This window comes from Manacus candei, unplaced genomic scaffold (genome assembly GCF_025592945.1).
Source record: "Manacus candei isolate 608988 ecotype Guabito, Panama unplaced genomic scaffold, ASM2559294v1 h1tg000016l, whole genome shotgun sequence".
NCBI lineage: Eukaryota > Metazoa > Chordata > Aves > Passeriformes > Pipridae > Manacus > Manacus candei.
Genome location: NW_026138064.1, coordinates 8,241,058 through 8,258,902, shown reverse-complemented (window position 1 = coordinate 8,258,902; position 17,845 = coordinate 8,241,058). Strand labels below are relative to the sequence as shown.

At 40.8% G+C, this 17,845-nt stretch overlaps 1 protein-coding gene across 1 annotated transcript in view; it reads left to right on the top strand.

Moving 5' to 3' along the window:
- GRIN3A (glutamate ionotropic receptor NMDA type subunit 3A) overlaps positions 1 to 16,774 on the top strand; it is a 66,734-nt gene extending 49,960 nt beyond the window's left edge. The window contains exons 5-9 of the mRNA XM_051782796.1: positions 144 to 259; positions 1,852 to 2,003; positions 11,122 to 11,286; positions 12,076 to 12,149; positions 15,333 to 16,774. Coding sequence (XP_051638756.1) covers positions 144 to 259; positions 1,852 to 2,003; positions 11,122 to 11,286; positions 12,076 to 12,149; positions 15,333 to 15,669 — 844 coding nt within the window. The 3' untranslated portion in view covers positions 15,670 to 16,774. The remainder of the gene's footprint in view (positions 1 to 143; positions 260 to 1,851; positions 2,004 to 11,121; positions 11,287 to 12,075; positions 12,150 to 15,332) is intronic.
- The last annotated feature ends 1,071 nt before the right edge of the window (positions 16,775 to 17,845 follow it).

The following is a 17,845-nucleotide window of genomic DNA, read 5'->3' as shown; positions in this document are numbered from 1 at the left end:
ATTTTAAGTCCAGATGTGCAAAAGACTGCCCTGGTCTCTGTTTTCATACAGGGATCTTGCAGAGAATTGCATAGATAAATGTTCAGTGAGCATCACTGAATCTTAGACTGTGAGATGGTTCTGACTTTTAACATTGAATATAGGCATGATCCAGAGAAACTCGATGCCTTCATCATGGATAAAGCACTCCTAGATTATGAAGTATCAATAGATGCTGACTGCAAGCTTCTAACAGTGGGAAAACCCTTTGCCATTGAAGGTAATAGTTTTATAACATACTGTTCTGTTTCTCACGTCGCATTTGCTGTTTTGTGATGTGGTATTCTCAGTGAAAGTATGGGGGGGAAACTGTGAGAGTATTATGGTAAAACCCTCAGTGAATAAGCAGAATGAAAGCTTCAGTCCTTTTTTTATGGTTGTTGAGCTTTTAGATCTCTTATACCATTTGTTTTAAAGCCAGGTTGGATGGAGTTTTGAGCAGCCTGGTCTAGTAGAAGGGGTTCCTGCCCATGGAAGGATTTGTATGTGAGCAGCTGCATGTTTCATCATGCACCTGCAACCTGACAAATCTTCCCTTTCAGAAAGGTCAGCTCTACTGAAGGAAACCAAAAGCTTCCACAACTTTGAATCAAGTAAATCATATTTCAATATAGAAAAAAAAACTCACAAAAATAACCCCCAAATTGTATGATTTTGCATGACTAGACTTCACATCATACAATTACAAAAGAAGTATGCAGAAAATGTGATATTCATTCTAGCTATGCCTTCTCTGAAGGAAATCCTTCAATGTTAGCTAATATATTCAGGCACAATTCAAAAAACTCAGCAGCAAGGGAGCTTATTGCATTGTAGATAAACATATCAGTGTATCTCTCATTGAAAAGCAAGCCACTGTCATGGCAAATTCAGCACTTGTGTACTTGCAGGGGTGTTTTCTTTCTTGCTGTGTTGTTGTGGTTTTTTTAATGAGACAGTCTGAAATTCTGAATTCTGAACTGAAAAACAAAAATCCGCAGTGGACTAGAAAGGAATCTCTCCAGGCAGTTGGCAGCACATCTCTGCATGCAACTGCATGTCTTCTAGGCATAATTGTATTTGTTCAGAATTTCTAAAGTCGAACCCCAGATTCTGCAAATAGAAATACCATATTCAGAGTTACTGAATCCATTTTCACTTACATGGAGTCCCTTACCACCACTTCAACATGGTGAAAGACAGTGGCTAAAAACTGTATTTATTAGTATCTGAAGGTCCCTGTCACTGCCAGAGCAGAAGGGCATGAACTGAAAGCATAGCTCCCAGGCTTTAAATTGCTGTGTGATAACAATGCAGACTGCTCACATATACATTTACATGCATATGGCTCCTCATCAGAAAATGCGTAGGAAGAAAATGTCACATCTGACACCACAGTCACATCCACTGCTCTGACAATATAAAAGCATAACAGAATGGTTTATGTGACATTGAGGCCCTTTAGCATTTCTAAAACAAGACAAAAAAAAAGAACCCATGGCAAAAGCATGCAAAAGTCTGTTTTCCTAGAGACAAGATAGATCTATTTTTCCAGCTGTACCTCCATTTCAAATTTTTGAACCTGCAGATTTCCATATTACTTTTGTGGCCTTAATAATTTTGAATTTGTATATCCTGCTTATATTGAGTGACTTTAGTTTTGCACAGCAAAAGGCCTTGTATCAGCATTCTCGGTCCATAGTAAGCCAGTATCCAGGTTTGAACTGACTGGCTGAAACAGAATGCCAGCTTGATCTTTCATACTGAAATCAACATCACTTACCAAAAAGCAAACAAGAAAGAGAGAAATGACTGTACTGTTTTTCCTTCTAGGATATGGCATTGGCCTTCCCCCAAACTCTCCGCTCACCTCAAACATCTCTGAACTGATCAGCCAGTACAAATCCCACGGTTTCATGGATGTTCTGCATGACAAGTGGTACAAGGTTGTTCCATGCGGGAAAAGAAGCTTTGCTGTCACAGAGGTAAACAATGAACTTGAGTCACCTATGTGAGGATTTGTTCAAGCTGGCAACTATTTCCCCTTATTCATAATGTGCAGTGGATATGCCCATGTGACAGAGAGGGGTGGCAGCTGAAGGGAAGTGTGAGACTTGAAAAGAAAGAGCTGCTAATCCCAGCAGAAGTAAGATCAGAGCATGAGAAAACATCAGTGAGACTGTGCTGCTAAGTTGGGTGTGCAGAGCATGTGTCAGAGAGCTCTTCTGGAGACAAACAGGGGCATTAAAAAACATAATGTGGCACACTGCATAGCAAACCTCTCTGATTCCACTCAGGTGTGTGTGTATCACCATCCACAGAGAGACAGGGAATTCAGTACATCCCAAATTTCTAATACACCCTGACCACCTCCTAACATGGCAGCTACTTGTACTAAAGAGAGGATTTCAGCCTAGAAATGATCTGCTAAGGTAGCATGCTAAGCACAGAGGGGAAGTAGGTCTCAATTCTATCTAGATCTAGAGGAAATGAAAGTAAATCTCTATGGATTTATGTCCTGATTTCAAAACAGAGGAGTTGTGCCAGCTCATGGCAGCTGAAGATATAGGCCATTATTTGTGAGAAAAAGAAGACTCTTATCAGAATAGCAGGTTTTTGTTAAGTTCCTGGACTATCAACTAAAAAAAGATGAAGTACTGAAGAATCAAAAGCTCCAGCAATGTCTGAAGCTTAAAGCATAGACCTTTAGCTCAAGGTCTGCCAAAAGAGGTAGGTTATATATTCTCACTAGTACAAAAAACATAGTGAAAGCTCTGTTCTCTCCTTCTCAGAGCCTTCAGCCAAACGCCAAAAAACGCTGTGTGTTCTCTGAGGAGGTGGTGGCATGGCCATTCTCCCATAAAAGAGAATCCCAGTTTCCTGGGGCTCTGACACTGACTTTTCAATGGTCACCTGAGCATCTTGTCTGCAAATCTCTGGCTGCTGACTAAATCACTTGAAAGCCAGCATTTTTTAGAGATACGACAATGGAAATCTGGTTTTGGTGTTTTTAATACATAGATTGTTGGAGTATTTCTGCATGTCTTACTACATTTTTTACTTTTTCATTACAATTCTGTCAATATGAAACAAATTATATTACAGCAGATATTCATAGAAGAAAATTCAATTTATTTTTATTCATTTTATTCAATTTTTTCTTTCTTTTTTTGTGATTAATTCAAGACAAGAAAGCACATTTAAACAAAAGTGGATATTCACTGCTATTTCCAATGTAGCTTATTCTGAAGATTATATTATTATCTAACAAGGGAATTATCTTTTTATAATAGATGATATATCTGTTCATGACAAGTACTTCATTCAATGACCTCTTGTTACTCTACATTTTAACATGATCTTTTGAATTAAATCTCGGGAAAATTACCAGATGGTATTAATTACCTCAACTGTCTTAAAACTCAAAACTCTTACAGCAGAGAAAACTTACCTCCCTAGCAACTCCCTAAAGATGAGACATAAGGAGTTTCCTCTGATCATGAGAGTCTTACCCCAGAAGATGTATCGATGGCTGTATGCTCTGTATTCCTGTGGAAATAGCTAAGATATAGAATCAATTCTATTTAAAAATACAGTTTTAATTGGTACTGTTTTTCTCCCAGAACATATGTTTTACTCCTTCAAGCTAGTGGTCTGTAGAGTTGGTTGGATACAGCCCCTGGTGGAGGGCATGAGATGATTCCCTGGGCTACAGGAATAAAATATTAGAAATTGAGTTATATATATGTATATGTATGAAATCATAAATAAGTATAAATATGGGGGGTCCATGCTTAAAAAGTTACCAACAGAGGTGTGTGATCAAAAACAATTTGAACACTACTGCTCTCAGCCTTGAGTTCTCATGACTGTGTCCAGAAACAGAAACTTTTTCCTACCATAGCAAATATAACAATACAGAAAAATCAGCCCTGGCTGGGCCAACTGGAGAAGCCATATTGTAAAAACAATTGAATTTGTGTTTTTATGGAGAAAAGCAAACACGAGCAACGAGAGAATAAACCTTGCATTCAAACTGGAGAGAAAAAATATCTAATAGGTGGTATGTAATTTCTGCAGCTACTCTTCTGAAAGACCTTTGCAATTTAAAAATAGAAGGCAAGACCATTCCATTTTCCTGCACGGGTATGGTTAGTACATGATCTCTGAGGCAAACCCAGTTCTTTCACTTTCTTACATTATCACAAACTCCTTAATGTTCAGTAATGTAATACTGGGTGTCGCTGTTTTCTAGGTCAGCCTTAAACTACCCCATGTTCATGGCCTGGAAAAACCATGACATGGTTTAGGTACTCAAAGGTTCCTCAAGGCCCACCAACAAAGGGAGAGGAAGGGAAAAAAGCTGCTCCAGGCTGAAAATTCAGATTTTGTCCCATGAATAATCCCATGGCATTCTTTTTTTCTCAGTGTTGAGTAGGTTTTAAGGACAGTATTTAAAGAGAGGCTTTAGGCAAGGGGTCACAGCTGGAAGACATGTTATGCTTTAAAGTAGTTCACTTTTTCAAGTGTAACTTCCATGTGATGGCCAGAAAGAAGGGCAGGTGTGGCTGCTCCAGGACTGGTTATCAGACCATAGTCCTTATTTGACATACGATTGCACTAACCCAACATGTAAAACTGAGATTTGGTTCAGAAAATAAGGTCCAACAGGCTGGTTCAGGTGACTGAATTGAAGGGCTCAGTTCATGAAGTACAGCAAGGCCAAGTGTAAGTTTCTGCACCTGGGTTGGAGCAACCCCAAGCACAGGGCATGGAAGTGATAAAACAAGGGCAAATGGCCTTAAGGTGAAAGAGGTAGATTTAGATGAGATATAATAACTGGTTTAGGTGGTGACACCCTGGCACAGGTTGCCCAGAGAAGCTGTGGATGCCCCATCCCTGGAAATGTCTAAGGCCAGGTTGGATGGGGTTTTGAACAACCTGTTCTGGTGGGTAGCACCCCTGCCTATGGCAGGGGATTTGGAACTATAAGGTCTTTAAAGTCTCTTCAAAACCAAACTATTCTAGTATTCTGTGAATTTAAAAAGTCACTCAAAGACCTTGAACAATTCCTCACATACCGAAAGGTCCTTTCGCAATCAGAAAGAGTGAGCAGAAACATAACACCACTTGTAAGTCTGTGCCTTTGTGAGGTAAGCTCTGCTAAGTCCAGATCTTCATTTGCCGAAATTATCCTACTTCTGACACAACTCCCATGTGCATACCTTCCTTTTCATCCACTCCCTCCTGGCCAAGAACTTGCAGATTTTAGGATGTGCTATTTCATAGCTGGGGCAGATTTACTAAACAGCCAAGCAGCGGACACTCTAAAGCTTATCTTCCCCACTGTTACACCAAGAAGCATGGGAATCATTCTGGGACTTATCTTTGTGTTGGTTTGTATCATTTACTCCTGTACAGCCCAGAAATCTCTCTTATTTAACTCTCTGCTGTCAGTCACAGTACCATTTAACAGATTCATCGTCAGTGTAGACGATGTTCAACACAGAAGCAGATAATTAATTTTTGAAAAAGTCTCAGCTTCTCAGTGGGTAGTCATTCACATGGGTTATATACCAAAGTAAGACCCAGCAATTGCCTTTTGATAGTTAGAGTAAGGCTCAGTATTTTTCTATGTCTCTTTGATAAATTTGGTCTGTGACACACTGCACCTATTGACCAAGAGTAATGACCCAAAAATGGGAATATATGTAGGTGAAATACTGAGCAGTATAGCCTTTAAATGGGGGGAAATATCCATTGTCCATTTTTGTCATTACCTCTTTACACTGTACTTGATTCTTATCCGCCTGCCACTCCTGCCCACAGAGGTTAATTTTTCTTTTCTTTATTTTGAGATTAATTTTCTTACTCATAATTTTTTTACTAACCTTACACTGGGAAATCATATTTCCTGTGGCAGAACTCACTGCCAGCTCTTTCCATCTCTCTCTCTGGCACTGAATGAGCACCTCGTTCAGCATAAATTGCACTTCAAAACAAAGTTGTTGTGAAAAGGTATGATTCAGCCTGGGGCTGGAAGATCTGAGATGATTCCTCAAGCTGAGAAGCCAATAAAGATGAGTTGGAAAGTACAGAGGTCAGAAGTGCTTGACTCTGATGTTTTGTATGAACCTCTTCAGCAAAACCACTTACCCAAGGCACCCATTGGATCATTCCTGGGGAATGCAGCTAACTCAGACTTGGAATGAACTGCTGCAGTGATTCCATCTTACCCTCTCCATCGCAGGTAATTGTGGATAGCAGTGGTTGTTCATGTTGAGTGCTAGTCACTAACAGTATTGCTTGAGTACTCTCGATTTTAAATCGTCATACTTCAGTTTCAAAGGAATTCCTTTGTGGTAAAATTGGTAGGTCCCCACTTAGGGCAGAGCATGGTCCAGGAGGGAAGAGGGATTGGCAGAGTTGTATTTGCACGTTACATCTGGACATGATCAAGTAATTGTTTTTCACTTTTCATACAGTACACTTAGCCCTTCATCTACCCTACTGTTATTCTAACTAATGCCTCTTCAGAAGGAGCCAGGCTCCTGGGACTTTTCCCTCCATCCCATTAACTCCACCCAGGCTCAGGAGAAGCTGCAGGAAGGTTTTTACAGTGTGAGTGGAAAAACAGTGGCACAGGTTGCCTAGAGAGGTAGTGAATGCCCCATCCCTGGAATTGTTCAAGGCCAGGTTGGGTGGGGCTCTGAGGAACCTGGTCTAGTTAAAGACGTCCCTACTTTGGGAAAAGCTAACTGCGTACACAGTGTTTTTCATTGAGGTTGGAAACGATCTCTAAGATCATGCAGTCCAACCCAACACTGCCAAACCCACCACTAAACCATGTCCCTTGGTGTCTCATTTCTGTCTTTTAACTCCCTCCAGGGTTGGTGACTAATCCTCTTTTCATCTCTCATTAATGGTGGGATCCATCGATGGCTCTTCTCTGAAGTCTTTGAAGGAACTTGCTTAAACTCACCATAGCTTCTGCCTGAATCGGTGGTCTTTGGCCTCAAGATCACATGAGAGGCACAACCAGGCAGTGCCTCGTTCATCCTGCCACGATTTTATCCAGTTGTCACCCAGCAAATTTGCCTTTCTGATCTGTATTTTGCCTTGTCCCCTTTAAGTTTAACCATGAGTTCCTTCTGTTTGTTAACACCTATCACCTGACAACTCCACAGTGACTTTTCTAGCCCTTACCTTGAAGCTCTGGTTTAAGTTTGTCCCTGGTGCTCTGCAGGTGCAGGCACTTCCAGAAAAAAACTGCCCTGTGCTCATAAACAGCAGCTATCCATCAGTCACCTTTCAAAGTACCTTGTTACCAGAGTGTGAAAAACAAACACAAATAATAGGAAAAAATCCTGAAGCCAAGAAAATTTCCTCAGCCTGCACATAGGCTGTCTGGGGAAGACAGCATATTTAGATTCATCTGTTGAAACTGAAAACAAACAAACAAAAACCAAACGAAAACACAACAAAAAAAAATTTACTATCTGAGGAGATACTAGCAGGGCTTGGAAAATGGATGAATTGAAAGAAACACATTTATTACAAAATGGAGTAGTTTTCCAGTTCTGTACAAAAGTCTTCAAACAAGAGGGGAAAGGAGCTTTTCTTGCTAATGTGAGACAATGATTTAGAGTGAATCATGAAATCTGGCACTTGAAACCCTAAAATCATGGTCACTAGTCTTTGCTAAAGACAGACTCCCTAAAGAGATTAAATATATATTATTTCAATGCTGCCACTTCATTGAGAGCACAGAAAGCCATAAGAATAAAAATTAAGTAAAAAAATACTCCCCAGCTACAAGAAATGCCACAATATGGAGAGAGAGAGACATGTTTTAATACCAGTTAGTTAACTAAACAGAAGCATTAGCATTGGTAGGATATTGCAATCCTACTGAGATGTGTAAATGAGTTTAAAATTCTGCCCTTCATACCTGTTTATCCCTGATAATTCCTTCTTCGCACAGGTGCTGCAAAATTTACCTTCCTGATATCAGCAAAGCTTTTTAAAATCCTTACTGGGGAAATGCAATCAAAAAAATATAACTTATTATTACAGCTAACACACACACAATACCACTATTTAGTGTTTGGGTTCAGGAGCATGTAGCACCTATATCTGTGCTGTGCCACCAACCTTCAGAATATCCACAAAAATTTTACAAGCTTCTGATGAGTCAGAGCTGGCTTATTCAGTACAACCAGTGACAGTAAAGCATTTATAGTCTCTTGTAATGGAGAGTAAAACAGGAGCTTTTCTCATGAAAACAAATGCTGAAATCACCGAGTGCTGTTTTTCATCTCTGCTCCCTGCCCCAAAGCAAGCACAAATATCAGAATCTCTTTCTCTCTATCCCCTTGCTTCTCTTCAGGGCTCAAAAAAAAAAAAAAAAAAAAGAAAAAGAAAAAGGCATAAAACTACAGTGGAGACAGCAGGAAATGTTTAGGTAGCAACTGCAGATACGGGTTGATAAATTGGAAAAGTCTCTCTGGGGATATATAAAAAAAGAAGATACCTCCAGTTCTGCCCTTGTATTTGCCGCTTTCCTGAAACTGCCAATTTCCCAATTTGCAAGTGGGAATCAGCTTACAGTCTGTTGCCACTGCAGTGCTTAGCACCCATTAGCTGTAATCATCACAGGATTGACTAGGGTTGCTTATTGCTCCAGAACTACCATATGGGTGCAATTGAGTTCCTTGTCCTAAAAGACAGGGAGCTACCTCATGAATTTATCATTACAAAGTTGGTGCAAGGATGTATTTCAATCCTTGCTTAGTACAGAACACATCACATTATAGGCTTTCATTCCTTAAAAAAGAAAATAAAGTAAGATATTGCAGTAGAGAAATTCATCAGTTTGTTTTCTGTTGTCAGTACATACCCCCAACACACACACATCCATTCCCCTGGCCCCTTCAACTTCAGCAGAGAGGAAAACAGTGATGCAGAGAATCTAGTTTATTTCTGCTCTTTCCACATATATTCTATATATGAACCTAAAAATACATACATAAACTACTAAATAAGTAATAGGTCTTGCTGCTCAAATCTGCTTGAGGCAGTAACAATTAGAGGTGCCTCTATTAGATGGTTTCATTTATGATTTAACATGTGTATCTACAGTAATTATAAACAGCTGATAACCAGCCATTTTACAGTAGTATGTAAATGTGTTGATATTGTTATACACCATAAAACATGTTGTGCTAATTATTTCTCCCCTACCTGTTTTCCCACTTAATTTAGTCTCAAAAATTTCTCTCTACTATGCAATCTTTGTCAGGCAGCTCTTTCAATGCATTATCTTCTTTATTGCTAGATGAAATATTATTGATGCTTTGTTTTGGCATTTCCTTTCCTTGGAAAAGATGTCTTGCTTGGGACAATTTCAAAAGCTATCCATTACAAGTGAAAAACGCACCTGAGATAGCAGTGCTGGAATTTCTTTCACCTGTTTCCAGGGAAAGTAGAAAACAATTCTGCAGAGCTGACAGGACAGAGATCCAGACCCTCATCAGCATAAATTAGAGAGGCTTTGTTGAAGACAAGGGAATTATTTTTCATGTAAGGAGCTGGCCAAGTTTTCTCTCTGCAGCAGTCCTGGAGTGGCATCAAACACTGATCTCAGGCTGGAGGAGACACCTCAGAATGCAGGAATCCCCAGAGCAGTAGGGATTTTTATAATTATTTTGAATGGCTGGAGTTTTATGATAATACATTAAAGTGAGTTCCTATTCTCAGAGCAATGTAAGTGCTCCATACCATACATTAGCAGATCTCCCCTGCCTTTGGGACTATACTGAGGTCTCAGCTCTGAGACCTTTGAGAGAAAGCTCAGACATGGGACCTCATTCTGATTTTATGCTACCTGGGCTAAAAGCTGGGCTTCGCTGCCAGAAACAGGTGACACAGACTTCCAGTCAAACACTTCAATTTTTGAGTGGTTTAAACCATTACCTCCTCACAGTCAGACTTGACAAAGATTCTGTGATAAATCCAGTTTCTTTTTCTGGATTACACAGATAGTCATAATAAAGCACAGTGCCCAACACTACCCACCTACCAAATGAACACAAGGAACACAACATGTCTGTTGTCCAGAGTAATAGCATTGCAGGTGCCATCTTCTGATACACAGCTCTACACGCAGTTTTCTGCTTCTTTTTTCTTATTGTTTAGAGAATAACATTGTATAAGAGGAAGATGCAAGTAGAATTTGTATTCTTGGAAATATTTCCATAGCAGTGTGTGGGCAGTAATTATTAGCAAGAGATTTTATTTATTGATAAACTCACACCTTAGTTACAGATGCATGAGCATAAACATACTAAGATTATATGTAACACACAAACCTGACCCACCCATTGCAGTGCAGGTGTTTGTGGTACAGATTGCTGCTGTACAGGGTTTCTTGGTGGTCAAACATGAATGATGTCAATAAGACAGTCAAGTTAATTAAAGGCTTCCTACCCTACATGAAAAAGGTGGGTCAGCAGAAAAGGGTGGGAGTGTTCCCATTTTTCATAGTTGCAGTTGGGGTTCCCAACAAACACGACTATAGTCCTGTTAATTTAGGGAGTGAAGAGGTGCCATGTTTGTGCCATTTGTTTCCTAATATTTTTCTCCATGAACCTCCTTTAAGGGTAAAGCACAAAAAGAGGAAGTTAATGATCAATTCCCAGAAAACACGGACAGTGAACAGTTGGTCTTGGCTCTCTGCTGATGAAGGACTTGCTCTACAGTTCATTGACTGTATTCTGTCAAGCAGTATTTACTTTTACAAATGCAAAGACACCACAAATACTGGATTCTTGTTTGTGTTGAACACATCATTTCTTTAGGGAAATGGCACAAATTCCCTGGTCTTTGGCTGATTCTCTTCCTATAATAGGTCCTTTGCTCTGACTGAACAACGACCTCTCTGCAGCACAGAAAGGTTCTGTTGTGGACTGTGTCCAGACTATTCTGTTTTATTACATCACTGTGTATTCAGTCAGACCACAGTTCCACATGAGAAAACAAAGCATCTGTGACAGTACGCTGACAGCCTATTGCATTAACCTCCCCTTTTCATTTTATTCACAGACACTGCAAATGGGCATCAAGCATTTTTCAGGGCTCTTTGTGATGTTGTGCATTGGGTTTGGTTTGTCCATTCTCACCACCATTGGGGAACACATCGTGTACAGACTGGTCCTGCCACGAATCAAGAAGAAATCCAAGATGAAGTACTGGCTCCATACAAGTCAGGTATGTATTCAGAAGTGACTCTGTGAAAGAAGATCCTGTAATCCTGTGGCTGATTAAGAAAGCCTGCACAAGAACAAGGTATAAAAGGTTGCAAGAGCACTGATGATTGACATTTAAAGTGTGGCAGCAGCTTCTGGAACTTGAAAAAGCTTACCTAATGATGGAATGGAAAGCACAGAGAAAACAGTTCAAATATTCACAGTTGCAAAGCTTACAGAGGCACTTTTCCATTTGCACTTGTAACCTCACAGCCCTTTTGAATGACAGCAGCAACAGTGTTGTTATCCTGAACTGGCTAACCAGAACATTTTATCTCACTGTTACAGGTTCCCAAACTTTTGATCCATGCAAGAAGTGCTGGGTAACCTCCTTCATTATTCTAGAGAAACTAATGGGACAAAATTGCTATAGAATTTGATCTAAAGAAAGAAATTACTTTGCAGCAAAAGGCACAAAAGGGATGAGCTTCTGTTGCTTTGAAGCTGCACAGTGGAAGGAATCTTTTAGAACATAATGAAGTTTGCCAAGACACACTTTTTTTTTTTTAATGAGAAATTTTAACACCAAGGATTGTTTGCAAACTATTCATCAACCTTTCAGATTGCCCTTCCTTGGGAAACTATAGGAAAACATACCTGTTGTAATGACAAAGGACAGACAAAGCTTGTATCCTTCACTTGGAAAATAATTTATGTTTAAATCCATCACACAAAGCCCAAATTGTTTACCTATTTGTGGAGCTATTCTTAATCTTGCTTTTACTAATTTAATTTCCTCTCTTCCCTCTAGAGATTACATCGTGCTCTAAACAGTTCATTTATTGAGGAAAAACATCAGCCTAAGAAAAAACGAGTTGAAAAGAGGTGGGAAGTTTTCCATGGCTTAAAGCACAAACTATAAAAATTAAATTGAACTTATATATATTATGTCTGGATATCTAGTTATGGATCTAATGCACCCCAAAGATAATAGAATCTAAAAAAAGGAAATAAGATAGAAGTGACAAGGGAGGGAGGCAGAAATAAATTCATTTTTTCCAATAAAGAGTAATGAACCCAGAAATTTTGGGTTTTCTCATGACTGTGCATACAGCTGATAAAAGCACTCCCATTCCAAAGACAGTCTTTGCAGTCTAAGCCCACTGTCCTTCTGTTTAGGTAATTAATTACTCACATACTGAAGCACTGGCAAGTAACTAGAGCCCTGAGAGCTTCACAGCGAATGAGGGATCGGGCACTAGTATGTTAGAAACTCTTCCAGCTTTCTTATTTTTTAGAATGAGAAATAAGAAAGTTGAGAAGTGGAAAATGGAGTCCTTTCAGAAACCTTTGTGTTGAACAACTCTTGTTGGAAAAAAAAGTAGGTAACAACTTGCCTTGTTTTTATAGCCTATGTCTTCTGAAGAGAAGATAATCTTGTGTACAGCTACGAGGAACATAAGGCATTGTATTAAAACTGTGCATTTGCTCAGTAACTCAGAACTATTAGTGCACTTTTTAAGGACACAGGCAGCAGTGTTGCTTTTCTACAGATAAGTTCAACCATAGACTATTAGAAGTCTTCCAGGCTCTTGATGGATGTTTGGCATGATTGAAACCCACAGATGTAAACCTATGTTGTGCTTATTTGTCATTCCTGCACTAATGGCAGCAAAAGTAAGTAAGCATCTGTAAGCCCCTAGACTGCCTTTATATACACAGGTATATGAATATATATATGCATGCAGTTCATTTCCTCTGTTTATAGACAGGGTTCAAAAAGCACTAGCTGAATTATCTGCCAGATGCTGGGCAGCGCAGAAAGTTTGTAACACAAGGAGACAGCCCATAAGCCCCACAGAGAATGGCTCTGGAAAAAGATCTATGCAAATATTGTTTCAACATGGAGAGTGAAGATGCGCTGCTGTCCAAAAACTTCTATCCATACAACATTCAGCCCATGTGTGTGCATGCACAAACACACATACACACACACACCCCCTGTCCTGGCTCTTCTCATGGTCTGAGCTGCTGGTTGCACAGAATTATGGTGAATTTAATTCAACACACACAGTAACGTGATGTCCAGCTGGTCATGAACACTGATGTGGCAAGGCTCAACCCAGAGGTCTCACATCAATTACATTATCACACTTTCTTTTTATTCCTGGTGGGGACTGGGTAGCTATTAAAAGCACCAAGATGTAGAAATGAAGTAGAAAGAATTTGCATTCTGCTACTGCTGTTATCCTCACAGAAGAAAATCCACTGGGTTTTTTTAGGTCTAAGTTTCCAAAAACTAGAGGACCTGCTCAGCATCAGTGGCCAAATTGTAAACGGTTTTATTTACTTGGTGAAACTTGAGTATTAACTGTGGACTCTGGCTTTTGTTCAAATCACCTGCCAAGACCCCCAGACAAAAGCACCACCACTCGCAGAAGATATGTTGGTTACTAACACCTTATCAAAAAGCTGTTTTGATTAAAAGATTAGTGAAAAACGTTCAGACACCATGGATTAATGGTAAGACTCTTGAGAAATACTTACAAAACAAAGGGCTGCAGCTTCTCTGAGACAGGTGGTAGTTCTCCAAAGCAAGTTGGAGTCCAGGACCCCTGGGATCTTGGGCTCTGCAAAGCTGCACAGCCGGAGGCAGTTTTGGGCACCTCAGCCGCTTGTCACTGGTGGCCTTGCCTAGACCACTGCCTGCGTGGGAATGCAATTCTACTCTTTGCCTTGAAGATACTTTGCCAGTTTCTACTTGCCAGGCTAATCCTGTTCCCTGTCTGAAACTTGCTTAAGAGGCACTTGTTTGCTTCATGTCTTTGGGAGATTAATTTGCACCACAAAACACACATCCAAGTTTAGCACAAGACTTGAGTCTTCTGGAGCCATGACCCAGGATGGGGCTGCTGCTCCTGCCTGAAACCCCCCCTCCTCCTTCTCTGCCATTTCATCTCTTTGAAAACGTTTCCAACTTCCTTTTATGGAAGCAAGTGAGAAAAGTAGTTACTCCCAGCTCCAGACTCCTCCTGAAACCAGTTGTTTTCAGCAGCCCCAGTCCTGAAATGTTAACCTCCTTCCTTAACCTACTGATCAGTAGCTCACACTAATAGGTGTTTTGTCCCAGGATACCCACAGAAGACCCCTATGATGGAGCACTTTTAAACTTCAGAGTTTTAATCTCAGTTATAAAATGAATGCACACAGGTCTATCCCAAAGGTAAAGCAGGTAGGAAAGCTAAGGTTCCTCTCCCACAACAGCAAACTCTGTGCTTCCGTATGTTCCAGTTGGAGAGTGGAGGCCACAGGGTGCTCCTTTGTTTGGGAAAGAACCCTGGGAAATGCACTGATTTGGGAGGATGGCAAAGTTCCCCCAAAATAAAAGGGAAAAAATTCTCTGGAATCATATTACAGAAATATTTCTTCAGATAAAAAAATCGAAACACCTGCAAAAGTTCCCAAATTGAAATTTCTCCCCCAACATGACAACGCCAAAGTCTCTTGTTCTGTCAGGAAGTTCATGAACGTACCTGCAAAGTTTGGGTACAGCATGTCATTGTGTCCATCCTTAAAAGTGCAAGTAGCTCTACAAGACTTCAAATCCGAAGGGCACACCTTCTCCTTCACCTCTCCAACTCAAGGCAGTCTCTTTCTTCCTCCATGCAAGCAAATGCCCAAGCCAGCACAGAGCACTAACATGCAAAGGACTAACAGTGTAATAAACGTGGGCATTGCAACCACAAAATCTTTCACAAAGCCTTGAAGGACTTGCATTTTCCTGAGCTGGAGCTGAGAGGACTATAATTTCATAACTAACAAACAATTTTGGGGAAGATTTAGGGTTCTGTTCTAGTCTCTGCTGTAGTTTAATCACAAAAATTTGGTAATTTACTCTCATGATTTGTGCTTCACAAGAAAAGTCAATTCCAGAGATAAAGGGATAATATTTCCATGTAATACGTAACAGCAGCCTCATATTTTTGCAGTAGGATGGCTCACAGGGCAGGGCTGCACACACACAAGACCTGACTCTGATATGGTATTAATCCCCATCTCTCTGTTCAGGTCCCACATAGGGAACAGCCAGCACACCGTGTGGAACACCGCCAATCTGCGCAACTGCCACCAGAAAAAATACATCTGTACGGACCAAGGGCAGAATGAAGTGACAATCCGCCAGCACCAGGACATCCCCTTGCCACAGGTGAGGAGGGAGGCCTCGGCTTCCTTAACCACCAATGGGAAAGCAGAGTCCCTCAACATTGCAAGGACCTCAGTGACGCAGGAGCTCACTGAGCTGGAGAAGCAGATCGAAATCATCAAGCAGGAGCTGCAGCTCGCCATGGACAGGAAATCAGAGCTGGAGGAGTATCAGAGGACAAACAGGACTGCAGAACCCTAGGCCAGGACACCTGGGCCCTTCCACCTTTTCTTCCTCTTCTCCCCTATTCCTGTGCGAAATTTGTAACACACTTTTGTAATGCCAGAAAGGGGTGCGAAAATAAAGCAGGCAACGTGCTCTTCATGGGAGCAGGATTGCAGCAGCCCACAGCCACTGCCACCCTCCTGAGTCCTCCTTTCACAGGAAGTTTCTCATTCTCCTGCAAAACACCAGCCATTCCCAAGGGACTGGAGAAAAAAGGAGCATCCGAACAGCAAGAGTTCCTCATTCCTCCACTTGACAGTACAGTGAGGTTCCCACCTTTTCAGCCCTTTCTGTGCATTAATTCAAAAAAAGACAAAAGAAAAAAAAAAGGAGAAAATGTAAACTGCTCATTGGAAGCATGCCCCTTGTTGGTACATTTTTGTTGTGTTATCTGTGGGTTTAGTCTCTGTTCATGCGAAGGCTCCTCACGGATGCCTCATTATGCCAGGTGCTAGTTCTGTGTTGGCAGTCCCTCCCCTCCTGGCACAGAATCTCAAGACAAAATTCTTGGTGGCAAACCCAGTACACACCATTCCCTCAGCTCTGTCAGCACAAATGCAGATGTGGCTGCTCTGAGACTGTGGTGAAGGAACTCACCCAGCTTAAAAAATAACTTGGCAAAAACCAAACCACCACCTCCGTCTGCTTCCGAGCCCAGGCTTGGCTTCCACTGCACCCAAGGAGCAGCCATGCAAACAGCTGCACCAGCAGTGTGAAGGGATGGATTCACAGTGGCACACAGCAAGGATACGGGGAAGAGAGGGGTGGCAGTACTGTAAATCAGTGTTTACCTCAAAATGTGAAGTGTTTTGCCATTGTGAAACTACTCCCTTAATATTCACTATCTTCAGCTGCCAGTAGGGTTCTTTCTCACAGACGAGGTGACATAAAGGGGATCTTGTCCATTATTCATTTCATCAAAGTGAAAGGGAGGCACCAAAGCCTCCCTACAGATGAAGGAGAATGAGAGTTGTGGTTTTGAAGGCAATGTACCGGGCAGAGCCCTCACCTACCTGGATGATGGGTAGAGGGGAAGGAAGGGTAAGCTGTTGAACATCTGAATAAATACTTCATCAAACCAGCTGATTCTGTCTTTTGAGTAGGATTTCTATCAATTCTTAAACACTGCTTCCCAACCCATCCTATATTACAGAGAAAAAGAATGTTTCGTAACACTGTCTGAATTAACTCTGGTCTCCGAGATACCTTTTACCCTCCCTTTGTCTCCAACCACCTGCATGAATGTTGCCCGGAGTGTTCTTGTCAGGCATAGTTTAAATGCCACAGGCGGATCTAAAACTGTATTTTGGGGTCTGAAAAAGACATTTTACCTTTTTGCACCTCTAACTTTTGAAAAACCCCTTGCAAATGAAAAGCTCTGCACGGACCACTAAAAGCTAATGACTAATCTGCCTCATCAAGAGTTCATTTTATTCCCTGCTCAATCCTTAGCCTCTGCTTTTGGGCAGCAGATGCATCTACTCCTTCTAATAGTCAGTAACACAGGAAAGAGAAATCAGAACATAAAACAGGAAAGTGGGATCCACAGCCTTGCACATCTAAGAGACCTGGGATACCCCTGCTCTCCTTGCTCCTGACAAGCCAGATGGGCAAGCCACCGAGGTTGCTTTTGTTGCCTTCCCTTCCCCTCTTTTAGATATACAGCTTTATTAGGAAGAGCTTTTGATTTGTGTAGCATTTGGTACCTCACAACCTCCAACAGCACTTGCCTAGAAGAGATGAACACTGCCCTCTTCTCCTAGTTAAAACACTAGGAAAAAAGGATTTCAGTATAATCTTACAAGTATTCTTATCAAGTTTTTAATGTCTTTATCTCCACAGAATGAGCCCAGAAATAGATTTTAAAAAAAAAAAAAATTAACTGAAAATGTTAGTATCTTAAACAAAAATATGTGTTTTGCTTCAAAGTTCCAACCTAAACACCCAATCCTGCAAAAACTGAGCCTTCATTTAAAACCAAAAATGTAAGTGTAAGAACGTTCACCACCTAATAATTAATGTTCTGCAAATATCTTTTCTGCTGGGTGCCTGAGGGGCTGCTCCCATGTCAAATACAGAATAGGGATTGCTCCAAATTACTGCAGCCATCTACTAGAACCTTTTAGGAGAAGATCTAATTATTGTTGCCCAA